This window comes from Aythya ferina (genome assembly GCF_964211825.1).
Source record: "Aythya ferina genome assembly, chromosome: 17".
Lineage (NCBI taxonomy): Eukaryota > Metazoa > Chordata > Aves > Anseriformes > Anatidae > Aythya > Aythya ferina.
The window spans coordinates 8141038-8164133 of NC_140316.1; the positions used below are offsets into that span (position 1 = coordinate 8141038).

At 47.2% G+C, this 23096-nt stretch overlaps 5 protein-coding genes across 9 annotated transcripts; 1 reads left to right on the forward strand and 4 right to left on the reverse strand.

Moving 5' to 3' along the window:
• Nucleotides 1-48: 48 nt before the first annotated feature.
• LOC311446176 (dynein light chain LC6, flagellar outer arm-like) lies at nt 49-1810 on the reverse strand. The gene is made up of 2 exons (XM_084539079.1): nt 1612-1810; nt 49-362 (listed from the first exon to the last, which is right to left on the reverse strand). The coding sequence occupies exons 1-2, from the start codon at nt 1741-1743 to the stop codon at nt 225-227; spliced, it is 270 nt and encodes an 89-aa protein (XP_084395205.1). The 5' UTR covers nt 1744-1810; the 3' UTR covers nt 49-224.
• A 248-nt stretch (nt 1811-2058) lies between these two features.
• On the reverse strand, nt 2059-6153 carry LOC311446003 (dynein light chain 1, cytoplasmic). 5 transcript variants are annotated; one of them, XM_084538684.1, is made up of 4 exons: nt 6012-6153; nt 5355-5460; nt 3978-4115; nt 2059-2668 (listed from the first exon to the last, which is right to left on the reverse strand). In XM_084538684.1, exons 2-4 carry the CDS (start codon nt 5391-5393, stop codon nt 2531-2533), a joined length of 315 nt encoding a protein of 104 aa, XP_084394810.1. In that variant the 5' UTR covers nt 5394-5460; nt 6012-6153; the 3' UTR covers nt 2059-2530. The 5 variants fall into 5 exon arrangements, with proteins under 5 accessions (XP_084394810.1, XP_084394809.1, XP_084394811.1 ...); XM_084538683.1 differs by lacking the exon at nt 6012-6153 and adding an exon at nt 5651-5742; XM_084538685.1 differs by lacking the exon at nt 6012-6153 and adding an exon at nt 5614-5728.
• Nucleotides 5712-14020, forward strand: COQ5 (coenzyme Q5, methyltransferase). The gene is made up of 7 exons (XM_084538679.1): nt 5712-5880; nt 6299-6448; nt 6926-7150; nt 11139-11245; nt 12883-12971; nt 13178-13289; nt 13404-14020. The coding sequence occupies exons 1-7, from the start codon at nt 5727-5729 to the stop codon at nt 13503-13505; spliced, it is 939 nt and encodes a 312-aa protein (XP_084394805.1). The 5' UTR covers nt 5712-5726; the 3' UTR covers nt 13506-14020.
• Nucleotides 14021-14708: 688 nt separating this feature from the next.
• On the reverse strand, nt 14709-16321 carry LOC311446000 (dynein light chain 1, cytoplasmic-like). The gene is made up of 2 exons (XM_084538680.1): nt 15938-16321; nt 14709-15086 (listed from the first exon to the last, which is right to left on the reverse strand). The coding sequence occupies exons 1-2, from the start codon at nt 16304-16306 to the stop codon at nt 14949-14951; spliced, it is 507 nt and encodes a 168-aa protein (XP_084394806.1). The 5' UTR covers nt 16307-16321; the 3' UTR covers nt 14709-14948.
• Nucleotides 16322-21154: 4833 nt separating this feature from the next.
• GATC (glutamyl-tRNA amidotransferase subunit C) lies at nt 21155-23090 on the reverse strand (the record flags this gene model as incomplete). The annotated part of the gene is made up of 3 exons (XM_084538681.1): nt 21155-21882; nt 22297-22400; nt 22765-23090. 3 exons carry the CDS (start codon nt 23088-23090, stop codon nt 21824-21826), a joined length of 489 nt encoding a protein of 162 aa, XP_084394807.1. The 3' UTR covers nt 21155-21823.
• Between the last annotated feature and the right edge of the window lie 6 nt (nt 23091-23096).

Genomic DNA, 23096 nt, shown 5'->3' on the forward strand with positions numbered 1-23096 from the left:
CCTAAAGTTCTTAAAACAGCCCTAAAGGTCTTAAAACAGCCCCACAGCTCCTAAAACACATAACATTTTTATTATCTGAGAAGCTCACTCTGGAAAGAAAATAAATACAAAGGCCTTTGGGGGCTGTTTTTCCCCTAAACGCAGCAAAACCAGCAGGGATGCCCCACATCACCCGTGCCCAGGTCTCTGCTCAGTGAGGTGCAGCTCTGCGAGCAGCCCGCGGCTCAGCCGGCTTTGAAGAGGAGCACGTTGAGGCCGCGCACGAGGAAGAAGATGAAGTGCTTGGTCTCGTGGGATACGTAGCTGCCGAACTTCCTCCCCACGACGCAGTGCCACGTGGGGCTGTACCTCTTCTCGAACTCCTGCAGGAAAGACTGCTAGGAATTGTCTCCACCTCACAAATCTCACTTTTGGAAAGGCGACTCAGAAGCAGCAGGAGCTGTTAAGGTTGTTACTGGCCTCTCACAGCTCGCTGGCTGCTTGGACAAAAGAAACAAATAAAAAATACCTCAGCGCTTCCGAGCTGAGCAGGCGTAACCTCAGGGATTTCCCCAAAAATGTCAAACCATGACCTCATGCTACACCTGTTAAGTTTCAGGTCATGCAGTTATGTTCTGCCATTGTCCCATCACACTCTGGAGCCTGCCACACTTAATATATATATGTATATATTTATACAGGTCTATTAAAGGCAGAACATTCCAGATGGCAATTATATGCTGTCATATCCAACAGCTCTCAAACAAGGAAACCCTGTGGGAGCACGCAAGCATTTCTGTCAGGTATTGCAACCTTGGTTAAGTGATCTCCTCAGGTTCCAACTAGGAGCCACGTGGAAAATCTGACAAACTGTGAACCAACCCCTCTGATCTGCACTAACAAAGATCATATTTCTTGCAAATGGAAAAAAAAATCACTGGTAGCTCTGTTAGGATGGCAGAAAGGAAGACGTCCCCAGCAGATGTGCCAGCACTATTTAGTTGAAAGAGATTCCAACAGGTGTACCGCTCAGATCCATCAAACCCTTAGATGTCTCCATTTGGTAAAGCCAAAACTGTATCAGAAATAGATCTGCACAGGCATCATTCTCTTTCACACACACCTAACAGTGCCCTCAGACTCATGTTTTTAGCAGGAGTCAGCACATAGAAAGGGGGCACAAATACAAAACGTTTTGCAGAAAAATACTTTTTAACTGCAAATGTTGAAGCAGCTAGTCAGTCCTGCACAACTACTACAGAAACAGGAGCAGAACCTTAAGACCCACTTGAACAAAATTTAAGTGGTAGGTGAAAACGGTGGAGAAAGCTCCAGCGGATTTAAATGCGCAACCAACTGGTTTCTACCAACCAGCTGTGGGACAGGTCAGCAGACTCTCTCCTGTCTCCCCTGGGCACCAAGTTGGTGAACCAAAGGTTAAAATGAAGGCATTGCAAAAGAGAAGGGGCAGAACCAGGAATGGGACGTGTAGGGCTGGGGGAACTGCGGGAAGTGAGCCCACAGCCCCCTGTGTGAATGGAACTGGCTTTTCCAGACAGCATGACAACAGCCACCCGCTGGGCTCCTGCTGCCCACACAGCGCTGCACGGGCAGCCAGCAGCAGACATTTACCCTCTTGATCAGGGCGGCGATTTCTCTCTCCAGGCTGTACTTCTCTATGGCCAGCACGGCGCACTCCACGGCCTGCTGCTGCATCTCCTCGGGCATGTCCGTGTCCTTGATCACCGCCTTCTGCTCCCCCATGGCCCTAACACCTCACAGAGCTGCCGGACACCCAGCTGGGCGCCCCGAGCCGGGCCCCGCAGCACTCCCCGGCCACGCAGTGCCCCGCAGCAGCCCGAGGCCCGCCCCCGCGGCCCGGCCCCGCCCGTTGAACGGCGCCGCCCCCCGGGCAGCACCAACGGCAGCGCCCCGTAATGGCGGCGCAGCGGCGGCCGGGACCCGGATGGAGCCGGGCGCGGGGCACGCTGGGAGTTGTAGTTCCCTCCCCACCCCTTCCCGCAGGGGCCAGGCCGCTCCCAGCCCTCCCGGCGGGTCCCGAAATAAGGAGCTGGCAGCTGGGGTGGGGCTTGGCGTTTATTTTCCAAATCAAATCTCCAAGAGGCATCAGCAGAAAAAGAAACAGCTCAGGCTCTGTGACAGCATAGCCGTGGTTTTTAGTAAATCCAGCAACACAAGAAAATAAAAATAGGAGATGTTTGGAACAGGGAGAACAAAACACCGTCAGTACTCACAGCATGAGCAGAAATGAGGCAACACTGCATGAGGCTAGAGAACTCCTGAAGGCCAAACTCCTCCAACAGCCCTACTAGCAAAGATGAAGCCTTTTAGAAAAAAATAAATACAAGGAAGACTTTTTTTTGGTATTTTTCCTTTTTATATCCACAATGTAACACCTTCTGCTACAGCACAGTCCCTGCCATTGCCCTTGAAGACCAAGGTCTGCTTCCTCGGGAAGGCCAAAGTAACCAGTCATAGGAGCCAGCGCAGTCCTGTAACGAGACGCAAGTGTCAGGAGGAGTCCCCGGTGCTAACCAGACTTGAAAAGAAGAATAGCAACTTGGCCGAGGTAGAAGTAGATGAAGTGCTTGGTCTCATGAGTCACGTAGCTGCCAAAGTTCCTTCCCACGATGCAGTGCCAAGTGGGATTGTATTTCTTGTCGAATTCCTGCAAAATAGATCACTCGGAATTAAGAACGCTTCTGAACAGGTATTCACTTGGAGAAAGGCAATTAGAGGAAGAGCAGATGCTCTTAAATACTAGGATTATCTTATTTACAACTTATTCACCTGCTGCTTAGTCAGACAAGACACCCTCCCCTCTCCCCCCCCATCCTCCCTATCAAATCAGGAATAAGCTCAAAATATTTCCTTTGCTCAGGGAAAGTAGTATTTCTCCCCCCATAACACATAACCATAATCTGGAACCATAACCCTGAGTAAAAGCCTCGCCACTCGTTTTGTATCTGTGGGGATTAAGCCATTATCTCGGCTTCATTGTTCCTCTGCAACATGGGTGCTACAGGGACTGAGGGGCAGCTACAGAAAAACTCTGCTACAAGCTGTCATACCAGTGCTATGAGCAAATCTCCATGACATGTTCACACACATCAAGCAAACTTCTCCAGAAGCTTCCAGTAGCTGCCACAGAAAGTACCTGGCACACAGCAGGCTAAACTCCCTCTTTGCTATCTTAGATATTTCCTGCATCTGGGAAAAAAAAAGTGCTTCTCTGTACTATGGGAACAGCAAAACAAGTTTTCTCTGATGAGAACAGCCATTCTGCTTAGCTGTGTTACTTTTAAGATTACTTTTCCACAAAAATCAGTTTAGCTTCCACTGAGATTACTCCATTTCTCCATTAACCTGAATTGATGAAAGAAATATAATCAGAACTAGATCTTTCCCCACCTTCTATTTTTTAGTGTAGGATTAACAGACTTTTCCAACAGAAAAAACACCTTGGTGGCTGATATGTATATTTTTTGCTTTGGTCACTACATAAAGAAAGACGTGAGCACAATAGACTTGCCAAAAAGAATGTTTCCCTGCAATTTTTGTTTCCCAGGTACAGAACTGAACAGATCCTGAAGATTAAGTTCAATTCAACTGAAATCAAGAACTATGTAAAACAGGCTTTCTCTCAGAGAAAAGCTATAGGAGAGCTCAATAGGGCCAGTGTTTTGTCCTGGCAGATCAGTCACAGGGACAGGTCAGCTGCCACTTTTTTGTTAACCTGGACAGGGAGCTAATGGAGGAAAATGCTTAAGTGGAAAGTTTTGCAAGGGGAGAGCAGAAGGACCACAAAAATCCATGCAAAGGGTGGGGAAAGGAACATAAGGACACCAGCCTACAGGGAAAGCCCAACTTGATTATCTAGTATCTCTGGAACTTGTTTCTCTAGAGCTACTTGCCTAGCAACGTTCGCCTGCCTGACTTTTCATGCACACGAGCACGCCCCACAACCAGACCCTCACCTTCTTGATATGCGCAGCAATATCCTTCTCGATGTTGTACTTCTCCAGGGCCTGAGTGGCACACTCCACAGCATCTTGCTGCATCTCCTCCGACATATCAGCATTCTTGATCACTGCCTTTCGGTCACTCATGATTGCCTGAATCGAGGCGCAGACCAAAACTCAAAGTTACAGGCGCAGCCACCCGCCGAGCAATCTCCCAGGGTACCACCACCGCTCCCCAGGGCTTCCCGCAGCGCCCAGCTCAGCACCCGGCCATACCACGCCGCTTGCAGCGCAGTAGCCCCGCAGGGCGGCTCAGGGGCAGGGCACAGCCCCGCTCGCAGCCGCCTCAGCTCAGCGCCTGCTCCGAGGCGCCTCAGCCCCGAGCAAGGGGAGCGTAGCCGGGTCCTTCCCAGCCCTTCCCGATCCCCCCCAGCCCCGCTCCGCCTCAGGCCGGGAGCCACCGGGAGGGGGCGCAGCCCCCTCAGCCGCTCCCCGCATCCCCCCAGGGACCACGGGAAGGGGCGAGCCGCGCCCCGCCCGCCCCCCCTCAGCCTTCCCGGTACCGGTCGAGCCCCAGCCCCTCAGGGCTCTGCTCCCCACGCCCTTCCCTCACCGTTCGCGGTCGCAGAGCAGGTGCAGCCCCGGTAGAGCGGCGCGCAGCGGGCGGGCGGGGATGTGGGGGGCGGACACGCACCTCAGGGGCTCCGCTCGCGCCGCCGCCGCGCCGGTTTAACCGACCCGCGCGCGCCGCACCCGCCTCCCTCAGCAGCCAGCCCCGCCCTCTCCGCGCCGGCCGCCGGCTATTGGTTACCCCTGCCGCCGCTCCGCGCGCTCATTGGCCGGGAACGCGCTGTCTCGCAGCGCTTTCTCTCTGCGCTTTCTTTCAGCCCGGCATGCTTTGCGGCCGTTGCCATAGCGATGAGCGGCGCCGTGCGGACGCCGGGCTCGGCGCTCCCGGGGCTCCCGTGGGGCTGACCCGGGGCACGGCGTGTCCGTGGGGCCGCGCTTGTGGGCACGCCGGGAATGGGGGCGCTCAGGTGCCCCGCAGCCTCCGCTCGGCCTCCTCTTTCCCCCCCCGTCATAGCTGAGCCGCCCCAACCGGCGCGTCCGTGCGGGCGGTCCGTGAAGGCAGCGTGCGAGGCCCCCCCGGTAACTCCTCCGGTAGGCACCGCTCGTGGCTCCCCCTGCCCGAGGCACCGAAAGGATAACGTGTGGTGCTGTGCGGGTACCGTGCTGTGAAGAACGCGGGGCGAAAACGGGGAGGTTTGGCCCAATTCCGCCCGCAGCACGCGAGGAGGCCCCGGGGGTGTGAGGGCGGAGGGCGGCGGCTGGAGCCCAGCCCGTGCTGGGGGAGCGCAGCTCCGGGCCCGCTCCTCGGTGCCGTGACCTCACCTCCCGGCGTGACGCATGGCTCAGTAACTCCGCATCCATTCAGTAATTCCGTATCTATTCAGTTCAAAGGCTCCCGGGTGACTCCCATGTACAAGCAGGGCGTTCGCTGTACAAAAAAAAAAATCTCACCAGACGATTCCCCAAATTGTGCTAAATTCCCCACGGGGAACCAAGACCCCTCCTGCTAAAGTTCCTGAGGTGGAACCAAAACCCCTCCCGCCTCCCCTCGGCCCCGGGGACCGACAAACACCCGGCGTGCCTGGCCCTGGGGGGGTTCACGGGTGAAATTAAAAAACCTCCGGAGCTCGGCAGGGCCGCGGGACGCTGGGGACACCGGGCCCGGTGGGGCTGGGCCGGGTCGCGCCCTTCAAAATGGCGGCGGCGGGGCTGGGCCCGGCCCGGCCGCTCCTCGCCCGCCGCCCCGGGGCTCTGCGGGCGCTCCTCGGCCTCGCCCGGGGCCTCGCCGCCGGGCCCCAGACGCATTTCGGCTTCCAGAACGTGTCGGAGGAGGAGAGGAGGGAGAAAAGTGAGGGGGTCGGGGGCTCGCTGCGGCGGGGCCCGGGGGGAGCCGGCCGGCGCTCTCGGTGCGCGTCGGTTGTGAGGGTGAAGGGGCTCCCGGAGGGGTGGTGGGGCCGGGTGTTTGCTTTGAGACGTTACCGGGAGTCTCGGTAAACCCCATCTGCCTTGTCCCAGCTCGATCCTTCCCCCCAGAGTTCCGGGAGGGTTACGGGAAGAGGCTGTGTTTCTCCAAAGACAGCTTTGTCAGGCAGCAAGGTCAATGGGATTGTGTCGTTTTTTTGGTGCAAGGAGTTTTCAAGTGATCTTTCTCAGTTCCACATGGTGGCAGACCTCCACCAGGCAAAAAAAAAAAAAAAAGGACACTTTCTTTCCACTGGAGCGTTTTTAATTAAACTGCATCTCCTTCTTATGTTCTTTCTTTACAGTTTATCAGGTCTTTGAAAACGTGGCTGAGAAATATGATGTAATGAATGATTCAATGACTCTGGGGATTCATCGGGTGTGGAAGGATATCCTCGTGCATAAAATGAATCCTTCCCCAGGAACGCTTCTTGTTGATGTTGCTGGAGGAACAGGTAAATAATTTGGGTGAGTGCCACATGACCACACCACGCTATCTTTGAACTGATTGAGATTGCTCAGACTTGAGTTGCCTAACCTTTTTTTTTTTTTTTTTTTTGTCTTAGTTTCCCTGTCTTTAAAACCAGTAAAACATCTATCTGATTTACTACAATACTATAGCAGATTTACAGTGAAGAGAGGTTGAGAGCTAACTTATTTGTGTTCTGAAATATCTTACTCCAAGGCTCTGAAATCATTACAGTAACGCCATAGCATGCTGTTAAAAACTACTTCCTTTTGCAGAAAGTTTGCTTTTAATATATTTAATTTTTTTCCTGTTTGCTTTTAATATATTCCCTTTACTTATATACTTACTGTACAATATGTAAGTTTGATGTTCAGAGCTTTATGTTCCAATTTCCTGCAGTTTTAGTACTTTCATGTTCAGGAAACATTCTGGAACATGTATCTTTCTTTTAAAACAAATGCAGGTGACATTGCCTTTCGATTTATTAATTATGTTCGCTCTGTGCGAGAACGTCAACTCCAACAGAAGCTTAAGCGCCATCAGAATTTGTCGTGGCAAGAAATCTCTAAGAGTTACGAGGAAGAAAGAGTTAAACCACTAGGAGATTCCCAAGTTGTGGTCTGTGACATTAACAAAGAAATGTTAAAAGTTGGGAAGCAAAGAGCACAGCATCTTGGCTACTCTGAAGGTAAGTCGTGCATTGTACCATTTCAGTAATGTGCTAGATAGCAAGAATGTGATGCATAATGGCCACGAGGCAATCACCACTTCAGGATTACAGCATGAAGTACATAGCCCTGGTATATGCCAAAGCTGTGCTTTCATATTTGTCAAGGCAAAATCACTTTTCCAGTGAGACACACATAGTATGAAGTTCAAATGTACAGCGATCCTGTTGAGCTTTTAGGAATACAGGCATGGAAGTGTTCGTGAGGTCTGATATCCAGCAATTGGATATTCAAAACTGGCCAAATAGCCTAAGCCTACTCTTTATATTTGTGCAAACTAATCAGATTTTATTAAGGCAGATAATACAGCAGAGCTCAGCCTTAGAACAGTTGCACTAAAGTTCTGAGAATTAAGGCAGCAAATAAAAAATGCAAGAATGGTAGTGTATTGTAAAGCTACAAAACTTTCCACAGTTAGAGAACGTGCTAATAATAGTCAGAGAAACTGAATTATATTAAATGTTAGTTCTCAGGTCAATGGATTAATTTACTGTTACCTAGAATTTGTTGTGGACCACACCAATGCTGACTAAGCCTGATTTTAAGATGTAAGATACACAAAAAGAAGTCCTGCTTTTGTGGTTCAGCATTTGTATGATAATAGTTTATCTTGTCAATTAGGGCTATTTACCAAATATATTAGCAAAGTAAAGTATACAGGACATTCTCAAACTTGTTTTCCTGGGTAGCCACCATGAGGAATGCCCTGGGCAGCCTCTGCGTATGTGCTGTGAGACGTCCCGTGTGTTTCACTGTGCTCTGCTCCCACATCCCCCTCACCACTCTACTCACAGCTGCGGCCAGTGACCCACCTTGCACTTACCTCTTGTTGGCAGCTCCTGGTGCAAGGGGTGTGTGTGCGTGTGGAGCAGACAGGGCCTTGCAAGAAAGGTCTTCCAGGCAGATAGAAGTGAAGTTCTTGCCTGGAAATTACATAGGCTGAAGGACATAAAACAAAGCTCAGCAGCGAAAGGGGCTGACAGAAAAGCTGCTGACACAGGTTCTCTCAGCTGCTCTGGTTCTCAGCTGGTGGGTTACTTCAGGCCGTTGCCTGCCTGCCTCCCCCTCTTCTCTTGGCATAGTAAACTCATTGTAAAAGCATCGGTTCTTCCAACTCTGGCAGGCTGCATGCATCATGCTTCTCTGAGCAGCTTGCAAGCCTGTCCAGAGCTCATTATGCAGTATAGTTTGGGAACACCTCAACTGTACCAACACTGTAAGTATAAGTGCTTCGTGGCTATAGCGTAGGATCTGAAATAAAGCTTGATACTGCCTCCCAGCCACTATAAAAAAAGCATTTTGTTCAGTTGGCTTCAATTTTCAGGTATTTTTGTGACATATCAAGTTCTCAAAATACATACATCTAGTTTCTAATTTTCTTTCTCTGTACAATGTAGTTGTTGAGGCTTAATTGCCATCCTGTTGCCTGGGTAGCCTTCTTCCCTGCTGCGCCACAATTCTGATTTCTTACCTCTTCTTCTCCCTCGTTCAGCACATACCCATTGAGTATGTCCTGACTGCTGTTCTTCATGTGATTTCTCCCTGTCTTAGTAAATTCACTTCTGAGTTTGTTTACATGCTGATCGGCTGAGGTCTGAAATTTATTTTCCTTAAAGTTGCAAGGGGCTTGGTTTTCTCTTACTGTTTCCCAGTGCGTACATTTCTATGTATTTGTTAGCCTGCAATGGGGGCTGTGCACACTGAAAAGAAGCACATGTGCTGCACAATTGCTGATCGTGCATTTTGTCCAGCAGGAGTGGTAGGGTGTGCTGCGTGTGCCTCGGCTCCTCGCTTAACACAGAGTCACAGAATCGTCTAGGCCGGAAGAGACCTCCAAAATCTGAGTCCAACCTCTGACCTACCACTAACCAGTCCTCCCCTAAACCACATCAGTGAGCTCTACGTCTAAATGGCTTTTAAAGCCCTCCAGGGATGGTGACTCCACCACTTCCCTAGGCAGCCCGTTCCAATGCCTCACAGCCCTCTCAGGAAAGAAGTTCTTCTTAACATCCAACCTAAAACTCCCCCGGTGCAACTTTAGCCCATTCCCCCTCGTCCTGTCACCAGGCACGTGGGAGAACAGACCAACCCCCACCTCACTACAGCCTCCTTTAAGGTATCTGTAGAGAGCGATAAGGTCGCCCCTGAGCCTCCTCTTCTCCAGGCTGAACAAGCCCAGCTCCCTCAGCCGCTCCTCGTAGGACTTGTTCTCCAGGCCCCTCACCAGCTTCGTCGCCCTTCTCTGCACCCGCTCAAGCACCTCCATGTCCTTCTTGTAGCGAGGGGCCCAAAACTGAACACAGTACTCGAGGTGCGGCCTCACCAGAGCTGAGTACAGGGGGACGATCACCTCCCTAGCCCTGCTGGCCACACTGTTTCTTATGCAGTCCAGGATGCCGTTGGCCTTCTTGGCCACCTGAGCACACTGCTGGCTCATATTCAGCCGACTATCCACCATCACTCCCAGGTCCTTCTCTGCCTGGCAGCTCTCCAACCATTCCTCTCCCAGCCTGTAGCTCTGCTTGGGGTTATTGCGCCCCAGGTGCAGGACCCGGCACTTGGCCTTGTTAAACTTCATGCAGTTGGCCTCAGCCCATCGGTGCAGCCTATCCAGATCCTCCTGCAGAGCTTTCCTACCCTCAAGCAGATCGACACATGCACCTAACTTGGTGTCATCTGCAAACTTACTGAGGGTGCACTCGATGCCCTCATCCAGATCATCGATAAAGTTGTTAAAGAGGACTGGCCCCAGTACCAAGCCCTGGGGGACGCCACTAGTGACCGGCCTCCAGCTGGATTTGACTCCATTCACCATGACTCTGGGCCCGGCTATCTAGACGGGATTTTAACCCAACAAACCCATGGCCAGTCCAAGCCACGAGCAGCCAGTTTCTTGAGGAGAATGTTGTAGGGAATGGTGTCAAAGGCCTTACTGAAGTCAAGGTAGAGCACAATACCAACAGCCCTTTCATCTATCCCCTTACAAACTTCTGGCCTGTGATTTCACAACAGTGTATTCTGAGGGGTAGTTTTGCTGTTGCTCAGAACCTTTTCTTGGTACTCTCTTCTTAGAGGTCTATTTAAACTGCCTAGGTTTAAATAAGACTAATAATTACTGCTTTAATAATGTTGTATGCATCGTTTTATACTACACTTTCTACAACTGTATCTACTTTGTAAAAATGAAATTTGAATGCCTCCTGGCAGCAGCTGAGGTTTTCTGTTGTTTTGTTCTCCATGCCTTTTTCTAGCATACTGCTCTTTGAATTGTTGCTTGCCGTTGCAGAAAACTCCTATTTTTCTTTCTGTTAGGATATTTTCTTCTGCATCAGAGTCACCAAAAAGTGACCTTAAGAACTATTTATTCTAAACTTAGTAGTTTTACTTTGGCACAAATAGCTTGGACAAGCCTAACACTGCACAGATAGACGTGGCCATGATCCGTTGGTGTTTGGGAAACAGCACAGCTGCAACAGGATCATGTGCTGATGGAGGAGTGTGGCTTTTCATGTTCTTCAATCATGGAAACTTTCTACCTACATTTCTTCGGTGTTTTATATCTTTTTGCATGGTAAGATTAGTCACTGTCGGTAGTCGCTGTTTGAGTAGAGAGTCTCCTCTTGCAGCTTTGCAACAGCCAGCAGCCAGTTTGTGTGGCTTTCCACTACAATTAAAGATTGGGGTGAAATCTTGGTGGCAGACCAAGGCACTGTGCACGCAGCATGCATGTGTGCAGAGGGATGTTTTGGCAGATCTGTTGCAATACAGGGCACTGAAATATTTGTAAGTATAGACCAAAGTGTTTTTTCCTCCATCAGAAATGAATCACTGCTTTTAAATATCTATTTATTAATAAATATTTCCTTCTGGAATAAAGAAGTTCTAGTCTTTTTGGACCAGCATTTATATAAGGCCTGTTCAATACTGTGTCCTTGGCTTTCGTTACAGGCTTGTCCTGGGTGCTTGGCAATGCTGAAGAGCTGCCCTTTGATGACGATAAATTTGATGTTTACACAATTGCCTTTGGAATACGAAATGTAACTCGTATTGATTTGGTAAGTTGCTATAGTGTGTGCTGGCACAGGGTCTTTACAATCCATCTGATGCTTTTTCTTCTAGCAGAGGAAGCCTAATCTTTGGATAAAGAAACATCTTTGTCTACTCCCAAGACATTTAAAATAAGTGGCACATATTGTGCAGCATGTTTGAATGAAGAATGCGATTAAATGCTCCACCTTTGTCATAAAAGTTAGATTTATACTGGTTGCACCCAATCTTTCCAGCTTGGCAAGCCACACAATCTCTTCCCAAGGCAAAAAGGGCTGAATGCTGCATTCCCTGTCTTTTAACCTGTGATATTATAGGACCTACACACGTACAGTGCAGTCAGTCTGCCTGTCCCAAATCTTCCTGAAGCACTTGACCTACATCCCACCTGCAGTGGGTCGATGCTTTCTGCCTCATTCTATTTACCTGCCTGAGCCAGCAGAGCTTCCAGAGAAGAAAGTGGGGAGCAGCTGGCTGCTGCCACCACTGCTGTCGAATTAATCTGTTCAGCCCCACTTAGTGCCTACACTGGCTGGTAGTATGGTTCCCCGTGAAGAATGAATGCGATTTTAATTAGGGAGAGTTCTCTCTGTTCTAAACAGTGTCAGTCCTTTGGGAACAACTAGATGTCTTGTGGGTGAAGAAAGGGTAGATCACCTGTGTCTGGTTGGCTACTCTGTGTTTTGGAGGAGTGTGTTACAACCTTGGCAATGCTCCTTCCACGGGAGGTGTAGCATTTGTGTCCAAACCACCTTGAAATGTGTGTCTTTGAACTTCTTTAATGCAGATGGTCTTCCACGGTGCTTTATCTGCACCCTTCTGAAACACAGGCTCTTGCCTTATAGCTCTTCAAGGGAACTGGATACAGAAGTCTGGTAGCATGGCTCCCTGGAGACTTGATGCAAAACACATTGAAGGTCCAATTCTTTTTTAGAGCTCTCGTCATGCATGTGTACCGTTTATATTTGATCCCTTAGGAACGTGACGCTTGAAGCCAAGCAGATGTAGAACCTGCAGAGGCTGTTGAACACAACTCTTTGTTCTAATATGGAAAAGCATAGTTGTCAACAGAACATTTCTAGTTGTTCTTGGCTGGTTTGTTTTGGATATAGGATGGAATTTTCTAAGTAGCTCTAAGTTTCTTTTCTTCCCTTTCCTTCCTCCCTGTTCTCACACGCTGTTCTTCCAAAACCCAGGATCGTTTCTTCTTTGATCCTTTGATGTGCCTCACAATTGAATAAAGTCTTGTCTTTTGATTAGAAATATATTTATATCATGTCCTCTTTTCAGTTTCAGTTTCTTCTAGCTGAGTCACCTTTTCCTTTGGTCTGTAATTACAAGAACTGTGCTGGCAAACATTCATCAACTGAGAGCAGGGAAAAAGAGAATTAAAAATGCATCTCTAATATCATCACTTCAACATAAAGCTTGGTATAAATCTATTTACCTAACACCAGGAGCATTATGTGTTTCGGTTTTGTTTTGGTTTTGATGGTCTTGGGATGCCTCTCTTCAAGTACACATTGGAGATCGTCAGTCAGGATTTTCTTTACTCCCTTCAGTTCATTACTGTGTTGTCATTTGGCATGACAGCAGACAGGTGCTGTTCTACAGAAACAAACTCATCACATCTGCTTTGTCTCAGGCACTTCAGGAGGCCTATCGTGTGCTGAAACCAGGAGGGAGATTTCTCTGCCTTGAATTTAGTCAAGTCAGCAACCCTCTCCTTTCCAGGTAGGAACATGGTGACACCTTACGCCACGTCACAAGACTTGCTTGCACTCAGCCGGGACAAGGGACAGAGACACTTTGCAGCCTCTCATTGTGCACTTTAAAACCAAATTTGGACATAGCGTAGTGGTAAAGAGATAAACTTATATTGAAGATGCTTGGTTTTAAACTTGTTTGTATTAATCTGTGCATGATTTCTGTCTCTGCAGGCTCTATGATCTCTACAGCTTCCAGGTTATCCCTGTTCTGGGAGAAATAATTGCTGGTGACTGGAAGTCTTACCAGTATCTTGTGGAGAGCATCCGACGCTTCCACCCTCAGGTAAGACATTTCTCTGGATGCACTGATACACAAGACACGGTCCCACCAGAATCGTGGAGGCAGCTGGCTTATAGGCTTTCAGGTGGTTGTAATCATGGAACTATTATTTTTCAGGAGGAGCTGAAGGAAATGATAGAAGATGCAGGGTTTTTTAAAGTGGATTATCAGAATTTATCCTCTGGCATAGTCGCCATTCACTCAGGTTTCAAACTATGAGCCTACTGTGTAGCAAAACACAGGAAGTACAATTTTCCTGAGTAATATGAAAGCTTGGAATTTTAACTCTATGAAGATAGAAGAGGAAAGCTTTAAGAGCTTGTGCAGCAGATACTTGCTCAGCAGACAGGCCCGGAAGAATGTCAGCAACCTGTTTCCCCTCGAGACCTGAGGATGAAGTGATTTCTGTGACTGGTTTTGTACACTTGCATTTCTTCAAGTGCACCACAAAGGACGTGGCCAGAACTGAGCATTACTAATTAATGGAGAAACTTCAGTCACACCTGATGTGGGTACAGAAACGGACTAAATAGTCTTCAGCTGAGATACCTCCTTTCTTGTACTTGGCCTCAAGGGGGCTGTCATAGCGGTGAGAAGTAACTTGGATTTATTAAACCTGTATTAAGCTGTCATTGTCTTTCAGTCATGTGGACTTTAAGGGGCTTTTCCATGATCCTTTTATTTCTTTCAAACAAATGGAAGGCTTACAAAATAAAACAGCTATGCATCAACTACTTCTAATTTAAGACAGTATTTTAATATTTTTAAAAGAAAGGAATCCCTTCTGAGGAATAGTAACTTAATAACTATTCTGGGATGCGATGATGTATGTTCACCTACATATCAAATCAGGTGAATATACATTTCTTCTGTCAATACTGCATGTAGAACATATCCATAAAAATACCACACGTTTGCTTCTGATCTTTAAACTATTGAACACTTGATCCTTCTGTCGCAGGATACATTAAAAAATAAGAAGAGTAAAAAAATATATTTTCTAGCTTTGAGTAGTTTGAGTTGTATTCTAAAGCGACAGCTGTGCAATAAAAAAGTGAAAACTCCTCTGTTTGAAGAGTGGGAAATAAAAGGACTGTTGCTTTTGCTCACCAGTTTTCCCCAAATCAGAAAAGCAACTTCTTCCCAACACAACGTAGCTGAACTCCAGAATTTGCACTGGAGGTTATACATACCAAAATGCTTATTGAGACTCAAAAAGCATTTTTTTCCTCATCTTCTCTCAGGAAAAAATCCTATTGTTCTTCCTTACTGACTGACGGTGGATTCATAGATTAGCTCAGGATTCAGATGCTGTGGGTTTAGGGGAAAAATGGGGGTGGGGATGTTCCTTCCTTCACAGGGGAATAAAGAGATAATGCAAACACTAAGACAGCAGAAGGGTAGTAAGAGTCTTAAAGGACAAACTGTTCCAGTAGTTTTATTAGCAAAGAAGCTGTGTTTTGAAAGAAAATAAATACAAGGAAGACATTTTCATAGCCACAATGAAAATAACAGCTACTACAGCAAAATCCCTGACCATTAACAATACAACAAAGACCTGAAGATCGAGGTCTTTCCTTAGGAAGGCTGAAGGTAGCAGGCTGTTTGGGTTTAGTGTGCAGTCCTGTAACCAGACGCAAGTGTCAGGAGGAGTCCCCGGAGCTAACCAGACTTGAAAAGAAGAATAGCAACTTGGCCGAGGTAGAAGTAGATGAAGTGCTTGGTCTCATGAGTCACGTAGCTGCCGAAGTTCCTTCCCACGATGCAGTGCCAAGTGGGATTGTATTTCTTGTCGAATTCCTGCAGAAAATAGAACATGGAATTTAGCATTGCTTGTACTAACATTTATTTTGGCACTGATATGTAACTTGTTAGCAAGTATCCCTCTCTGAAGAAAGCAATTAAGGAGCAGCATATGCTCCTAAGTGCAAGGATCATCTGTTGTCTTAGTACATTCTGTTGCTTACCAAGAAAAAAAAAAGCTTCCTAACAAAGCAGGAATAACTTCAAAATGTATACGTTCAGGGAAAAAAAACTTTTCTGCAGAAGTCATACCATGATTTTAAATGGTAACTTTAAAGAACTTTGTTCTAAAGCTATAGAAATTAAGCCATTAATTTATCTTCACTAGCTAATTCTTAATGAGGATGCTGAAAGGACTCTTAATGGAAAATTCTCTGCTGCATCCTTAATCTCATGTCATGAGAATATTCCTTCTACACATCATACTTGGAGACTGCTCTGAGTTTCAGATAAACTCGTAGCTACAAGGCTTGTATGAATAGAAGCTTACAGCCAGTGCCTGTGTATTGTGGAGTCCACCAGCCCCAAGACGAAGAGACTTCTTGTGAGAACATGCAAGAGTTTGCATTCTGCTCATCTCCATCTTGCAGCTTGAACCTACAGCTCAATCTGGCTCCAAGTACGAACCGGAGAAGAACTGACAAACAGTAAGTGCCGAACCATCTGTTCTGCATTAGCACGAACAGTTTGTCTCAAATGTGGTGGGAAGGGGACAAAAAAGAAAGTTACGAGGTCAGCAAGGCAGCGCTGCTGCCCCAGATGGGTCCCGGGGCCAGCTCAGCCCCTCGCCCAGCTGCGCTGCCCCTGCCCTGCTCCTCCCGCCGGCGGGGCCGTGACCCGGGGCTCACCTTCTTGATGTGCGCGGCGATGTCCTTCTCGATGTTGTACTTCTCCAGCGCCTGCGTAGCACACTCCACCGAGTCCTGCTGCATCTCCTCCGACATGTCCGCGTTCTTGATCACCGCCTTTCGCTCGCCCATGGCTGCCTGCGGGGAGCGAAGCCCGGCCCGGCGTTGCGGCAGCAGCAGCCCCACGCGCTCCCGGCCCGGCCCCCGCCGAGCTCTGCGGATGCTCCCCGCGGGCCGCCCCTGGACCTGCCCCCGGGCCCGCCCCCTCCACGCCCCCCCACCGATCATTGGGCGTCGCCACCGCTCTCCCGAGCGCTCATTGGCTGCTCCAGCAGGGTTTTGCCCTTGCGTTTTCTTTCGGTCCGGCATGCTCCGTGCCTGCGGCCGTTGCCATGGCGACGGGGAGCAGCGGGCCCGGCCCTGAGGGGTGGCAGGGGGGTCCTAGCCGTGTGCGCCAAAACTGCTGAGCCAGGGCACAAAACACCTCTTCTGTAAAATGGGTTCAGCCTCCAGCACGTCTAAATATGTCCCAGTTTCTGTAAAAAGTTTAAATATGTCCCAGTTTCTGTAAAACGCCTTCCTGCAGCTGATGCGTGATCCCCAAAGCCATTTTGTTACTCGCCACAGCCCAGGCTGCAGCAACACAGAACTTTGCAGAATTTCCCCTCACACTCTGCAGCAGGCCTGCTGCCTCCCTGTGAGCCGGCATCCCTCCCCTGAGATGCCTCTTGCTGAGGGGAAAGCCTGCCCACGTCACAGGGACATGCTCCATAGCTTATCAGTCATGCTTGATCAGTTTTCCTATCAATATATCTCTCTTCAGTTTGTCACCGTCTTTCAGACCAAGTGATCTCTGACAAAAATCTTTTACCCCTATTTACTGTGATCAAGTGAGCTCTAAACTTTGTTCCTTTATTGAAATGACTCCATCAGACTTAAGTGTCATTCGAGGCACCTTTTGCAGACCTCGGAATTTCTGCAACTCTTGCCTTTTTTTTTTTTTTTTCCCTAATGAAGCAAGATGTTTGGGGAGATCCACAGTGCTCTGTTTTGTTAGTTTCACTCTCCCTGGGGCACTTTCTGCTTATACTCTCAGCAGCAGCTACAAAATTGCTGTTGAGTGTTGCACAGCTGGTGATCTGTTAATAACAGGACTCTGAGCTTTTGTCTATAGCAAACAGCACAGCAGGACTTACAAGAGGTTTTAAAAGGTTGGTTGGTGGGACTGCCGTTTCCTTGTAGAAATAAGCTCCAGAAAAGTCATCCACCTCACTGAAAATGAAAATACTTTTCACGTTACTGCAGTATAGTTACCTGCTCAGTGTCACTCATAGCAAAAGTAAAAAAAAAAAGTAAAAAAAAGAGGTTGGACTTGATGATCTTGAGGTCTCTTCCAACCTAGAAATTCTGTGATTCTGTGAAAAGTAGCATAACTGCAAGAAACCTTTTGCATTTTCAAGCTCTGAGGCAACCTCGGAAGAATATACTCTCCCCCAAAGTATTTAAACTGGATAATGTAGTACTTTTGCCATTCTGTAGTATCTCAGAAATAGCTTTCAGCTTTAGCAGCCAGGTTTTAGCATTACAATTAGAAGAGATATAATTCACAGCTTTGTTTTCTATACCACCATCATCAGAGTGTGTTAGGAACAACTTTGAAAGTTATGAAATTAAAAGAACTTATCTGATTTAATGCAGCAGGTGAAAGGGTGTAAGAAACCTTGTGTGCTAACAACTTGAAGAAGCTTTGGGATAGTCTTGGGGCCACCATACATGTAAACAATTAATTTACAGAACCATCTGTAGTCTCTGCAGCACTAGCAATGGTTCTTTAAGTACTAGACAGTTTTGTGCTGACAGGAACGAACCATTTAACAATCTTCCCAGTGCTTACAATGAACTTTAGAAACACCCATGAATCTCTGAGGAGGTGGTTGTTTGGTAGCTGCAGGCACATTCTGTGCATTTATTAAGAAATCGTTAGCTGAAGGAACAGATGTGATGACGACTGCAAGAAATGTCAGTGTGGGTGAGATACATGGCTTTAAAGAGAAACATAAAAGCCTGAGATACACGGCTTTAAAGAGAAACATTAGAGCTTTACTTGTTGATCAAGAATGTAAAAGTGTAATTTCCCTCGGGATAGAGCTGCAGGGGAAGGCAGAACAAATACATACAGGAGATGATAGCTGGAGTAGAAGAGATGCCAAAGAAAATTGGGTAATGGACAATGTATACCATGAGACTCCTGTTGCAGATGGAGCTTAGATTGCAAGCACTTTTCAGTTGAGGCTTCTTTTTTTTTTTTTTTTTTTTTTTTTTCCCGTGTTGAATACAGTATCAATACAGCTAATAGAGATATTTTTCCTGAGGCTCCCAGTTACTACCAAAGCATAAAATAATCGTTATTATCAATAAACAAACTTCAGTTCTTGTATTTCCATACAACTAAAGAAACCTCCACCTCGAAATTTTATTTGTAAACCTGGCATCTATATGCTAGAGCATCTAATACATTATTATATCTTACAGATCTGCATAGTAATGGAAAAAAACTTAGCAGATTATAAATCAAGCTATCTCCATAGTGTCCAGGGGGACTAGAGACATTTACAGCAGCTCAGTATTTGCCCTGACCTTTTTTTTTTTTTTTTTTTAAATGAATGCACTATTTTTCTTTTTGCTCTAACTACTAACCACTGAGAAAACACGAGTTGTTTTACAAATACATATCATGCAGTAAGGCAGAATTTACAGGTCACAATTTTGTGATACAGGTCCTCAATTTTAGCTACTTGTTTGCCTGGGTTTATAAATTGCAACGTGGCAGAACACTGTAAGGATTTGAGCCAGCCCCAGAGCTGTTTGTGCTTCGAACCAGCACCACGAGGGGCATCTTGGCCCTGCCTCGGGGTGTCACCTGGGCCCAGAGGGGGTTCACGCCATCTCGTGGGGTGCAGCACCCTCCACAGTACGCAGGCCATGGGACGCCAAGGTACTAACATATGCTGCCCCGTAGGTAGCTCGTCTGGTCTTTGCAAGGGTTCCTCATTTGGTGGTTGTGGCTGTCTGAGTCAGGGCTGTAATTCCCTTATTAGTGGTGACGTTGTAACAAACCCCTTCATTAAGGAAATGCGTGTTTGCAACTTCTAAGGCAGTTCAGGCTGCAGGGAACAAGCATCAGGCAGTCTGTTCTCTCACTGCAGTGTGTGGGTAGGGGAGCAGCAGTGAACCGGCAGTTTTAAGGCTAGCCTCTGCTGCATGGGGAATGTGGGATCAGCTCTGTCCAAATTGTTGGTTTGATTGTTGCTTTTAAATAGTTACTTGATGATACCTTGGGCTGCTAGCTCCTGCAGCCATGCAGTTCACTCTCAAATTCCTCTCCCTTTTTTTATGTAAATAATGTTGTCCCCATTCTCTCTGATAGTCAAAGGAGGAGAGCAAAAATGGATAGAACGTGTGGGTATTTCTCAAAGTGGGAATTCTCTGCTAATATGCTTGTTGTATGGTACCCATTGAAGTCTCTCCTCGTGATTTATGTATGCATCATAAATGACTTTTAGGCTGAGCTTGTGTATTTGTGAAGGTTTATAATTTGCAGGGTCTGAATCTTGAAAAGCCTGACACTTTAGCACAGTGTTACAGCCTGGCAATTAATTGGATTAGTGGGATTAAATAGAAGCTTTAATTCAACACCCTTTAAAGAATTCAAGTATCAAAACAATTGTTTTATGTGAAGCTCAAACAAATAACGAAGTAACTGCAAAAAGGCATGATAAGAGTGGAACAAGTGTTTGCTCTCGCTTCCTGCCAGACAAATATGAAAAAAAATCAGCTCCAGACAGTTCAAATCTTACTAAGCACGCAACCTTTCAGGGCAGCAAATGAAAACAGAACCTATTCAATGGCTGTGATTTCTTTTATCAGCAAAAGCAGCTGCGGTCCTTTTCACTCAGCCTAGGGTTTCCATGAAATACATGACAGACACACAATGGCCTGAGAGGGAGCTTGCCAAAGCAGTTTGTGGACGCAGCATTATGCACAAGCCACTAATGGCTGAACCCAATACCACCACTATTCAAACTCTCAAGCATTTTTCTCAGTGTTTTTCCAATTATGATACTCCTCATATGCTTGGTGGCCTTCTGAGATGTTGAGAAACAACACACGTGTATTGTGAATCGCTAATTTTTTTATTGCCTGTTGTTTGCAGGGATGTAGAATACGCAGTTTGTAGGAGAAATAGTTATGGTAATGGCCATGCTCAGGACTTCGTCTATCAGGCAGATGGCAGGGCCTGAAGGAGCACATGCATGGAGCTGGTGGTGTTTATTACACAGAAGTACAGAGAGACAGAATGGGAGAAATGGTTTTTCTCTGCAAACAGATTCAGAACATGCACTCTCATGAGGTGAGTTCAGCCCTTGGGGAAGCGTGTGCCAGCACAGTCACGGAGGACCCTTCTTTCCTTCTGGGATGCTCTCAGGAGCCCTAAGAGCAGACTCAAACTGGTGATTAGCAGTATCCTATTACAGTAATTGCAAGGGTCTTTTCTAGGTCTTCATGGCTCAGCACATCATGATCTCTTCTAGTGCACGGCATTACAATTGGAGTACATAAATCTGGATTCTTGAACCTGTATTTGAAGGGAGCACCACCCAGGAAGAAAAGTTTGGTTTTCAGGCTTTTACAGTGCTTTTTATGCCTGGAAGTGAATGGTCTGGACTATTTGGTTCTAGTTTGATGCAATATTCTTTTTTCAGTGGATCTCTAGTTTCCCTCAGCGAGCTTTGTCTTATCTTGCCTCTGACTAGTGGACGTTCAGCAAGGAAGCTCTCTATGGAAGGATGAGACAGTGGCAATGTATGTTATTTGCTATAGCAGTCCTCCCCATTTGGCCAGCACAGCACTTCTTCCTGTGATGGTCTCCTGCCATCTGAGGCAGAGCGTGGGTGCTCGTGTTGATCTTGGAGCTGTGCAGCTTCTTCATAACAACCCCCTTCCCATGGCTGACCTTCCTAGGACAAACATCCTGTCTGGGAACAAGATGTCTGCTCCAGAGATTTCCTTACAGAATTTCAGGTATTGACATGACTGTTACTTGAGGGTAACAGGCTAAGCCCTACAGTTAAATCCATTACTCTTCAGCACCATCTTACAAAGTACTTTTCATCCACAGACATAGCTAATGCTCTAAAATTAAAAATCTCTCTCAAATTTTGTACAAATCTAGGTATTTAATTTGTGAGAATAAAAATACAAGGTGGGAACTAGAAGGTAACCCATAAAGACATGGCGCACAGGGATACAAAAAAGGAAATATTCAGTGCAAGCAAAACATCGGAGTCAATCATCTCCTCAAAGTCCTCTTTCTTCTGTAATGAAAATCTGAGTTCTGTTTGTACTTCACAGAGATGCTCAACAATGTTATGGACTCCTCTGCCATACCAGACTTTGTTACTTCTGACTCTACCAGAGCCAGAGTTAAGCTAAAGGCGATATATATATATATATCCCAGTATATATATTCCAACTTCTTTTGTTTTACTGACAAACTAGTTCAAGAAAAAATAATGGTTCTGTGTGTTTTTTTTTTTAATCAGCCTTTATTGTTCTCTCTAAAGACTTCAAGCCATTTGGTATCTTAAAGAACAACATCAAATACACTTTGCTAAACACAAGCACCAAGATTGTCTCTCATGCTGCCTTCCAGCTTCACAAACAGCAAGTATTTCAACAGCAAGACAATTTACAGCAGAAGGATGTTGTAAGAAGTTTAGCAGTGTGGTTGCTTTTCTTTATATCAAAATACATGTGAGGGTATTTCAGTTGTGACTGCACAAACCTTAGATTTCCCAATAAAATACAGAAATGACACGAGTTCTTTCACTGATAGCCCTGTAGAAAAGTCTCCTGTTCTTCTAGCTTTGGTAAAGGGATGTTACCTGATAGAAAACAAAGAGTTGTGTGAGACCAGCTGTAAGTCACCTTCTGGGCAGCACAACTTAACGTGAAAGTGCCTCTCCAGTTTATTCTGAGTACATACAGGCAGCTAAAATTTCCTGAGTGAGTGCAGAATGTAAGAAAGTTGTCTAACTAACTTCCTGTAAATAACAACTCAACGTGTGCAGTAGCTTTAAGGTACAACTGGCCTCTCTGCTGCTTTTAGACCAACAGACTGCATCTGTTTCTGGTTTGGTGGTGGTGTCGATGTGTTTTAAACAGGTGACTGCAGTTACTTATTTTAGTACTTCATTATTACTAGCTAATATTCCTGACAGTAAAGTCAGCTATGGCAATTTATGTTTGTCAAATTAATTCAAGCAAGATTAAGAGCTTTTTTATAAACAAGACAATACCTGGTGGGGCTACAAAATATTCCTCTACTTTCTCTCTGGCATTATTCAGCAGCTCTTTCGTGCAGTTGCCTTCTGTAACGTCATCTTCTCTGAGGTACAGAGACCTGAAGAACAAAGGTTGCTGGCTTGTCTTTACGTCATTCTGTGAGTATGAAGCGGGCATCTCTAAAGCTGGGTTTTGGTGTAGGGTAAGCAGGAAGGCCCCCGTTGGGATGTTCCGAAGCAATAAACGCCACAGAATGGTATCTGGGGAGCAGTGTGTGCGGGTCACTCATGATAAGATATAGTCGGGAATGGGGGTCGATCATTGCTGTGTTTACACGTTTGGATCATGGGTGCCAATGCCACACAAAACCACAATAAAACCTTTCCGTAAGAGGGGCCAAACTCACATGGGGGGTGACTCCCAGAGCGCAAGTCACGCAAACAAACCAAGGCTGGGCATTGACCAGTCCTGCACCTCGTTACCTGTCCTCTAGCACCGAGTCCATCGGCTCCACGCCCTCCGTGTTCACCTGGCGGAGCAGCTGGGCGAACAGCACGGCTCCCCGCAGCCTCTCCACGCCCTCCCTGTCGCGGAAATCCACCAGCGCCAGGCGCTCCAGGTGCCGCAGCACCTCCACGCTCACCGGGCCCTGCGAGAGCCCGGCTCCTCCGGCGGGGCCGAGGACGGCGTGAGCGGAGCCCCCGGCCCCCCGGTGGCCGCCCGCCCGCTCCTGGCGCTGGGCCGGTACCGGGGGGCCCCGCGGCCGCCCCCAGCCGAGCGCGGCGCTGAGGTAGCGGCACGGCCGCATCGCGCC

Bases quoted from the DNA above. Each gene is read 5' to 3' on its own strand.
- LOC311446003 (XM_084538684.1), bottom strand. From the start codon at position 5,393: ATGGATGCGGAGTTACTGAGCCATGCGTCACGCCGGGAG. The intron at 4,116-5,354 runs GTGAGGTCACGG...GCCTCGATTCAG, and splicing joins GCCATGCGTCACGCCGGGAG to GCAATCATGAGTGACCGAAA. The intron at 2,669-3,977 runs GTGAGGGTCTGG...TCTATTTTGCAG, and splicing joins TTGCTGCGCATATCAAGAAG to GAATTCGACAAGAAATACAA.
- COQ5 (XM_084538679.1), top strand. From the start codon at position 5,727: ATGGCGGCGGCGGGGCTGGGCCCGGCCCGGCCGCTCCTCGCCCGCCGC. The intron at 7,151-11,138 runs GTAAGTCGTGCA...CTTTCGTTACAG, and splicing joins GCATCTTGGCTACTCTGAAG to GCTTGTCCTGGGTGCTTGGC. The intron at 11,246-12,882 runs GTAAGTTGCTAT...GCTTTGTCTCAG, and splicing joins ATGTAACTCGTATTGATTTG to GCACTTCAGGAGGCCTATCG.
- LOC311446176 (XM_084539079.1), bottom strand. From the start codon at position 1,743: ATGGGGGAGCAGAAGGCGGTGATCAAGGACACGGACATGCCCGAGGAG. The intron at 363-1,611 runs GTAAATGTCTGC...TCTTTCCTGCAG, and splicing joins TCGCCGCCCTGATCAAGAGG to GAGTTCGAGAAGAGGTACAG.
- LOC311446000 (XM_084538680.1), bottom strand. From the start codon at position 16,306: ATGCCGGACCGAAAGAAAACGCAAGGGCAAAACCCTGCTGGAGCAGCC. The intron at 15,087-15,937 runs GTGAGCCCCGGG...TATTTTCTGCAG, and splicing joins TCGCCGCGCACATCAAGAAG to GAATTCGACAAGAAATACAA.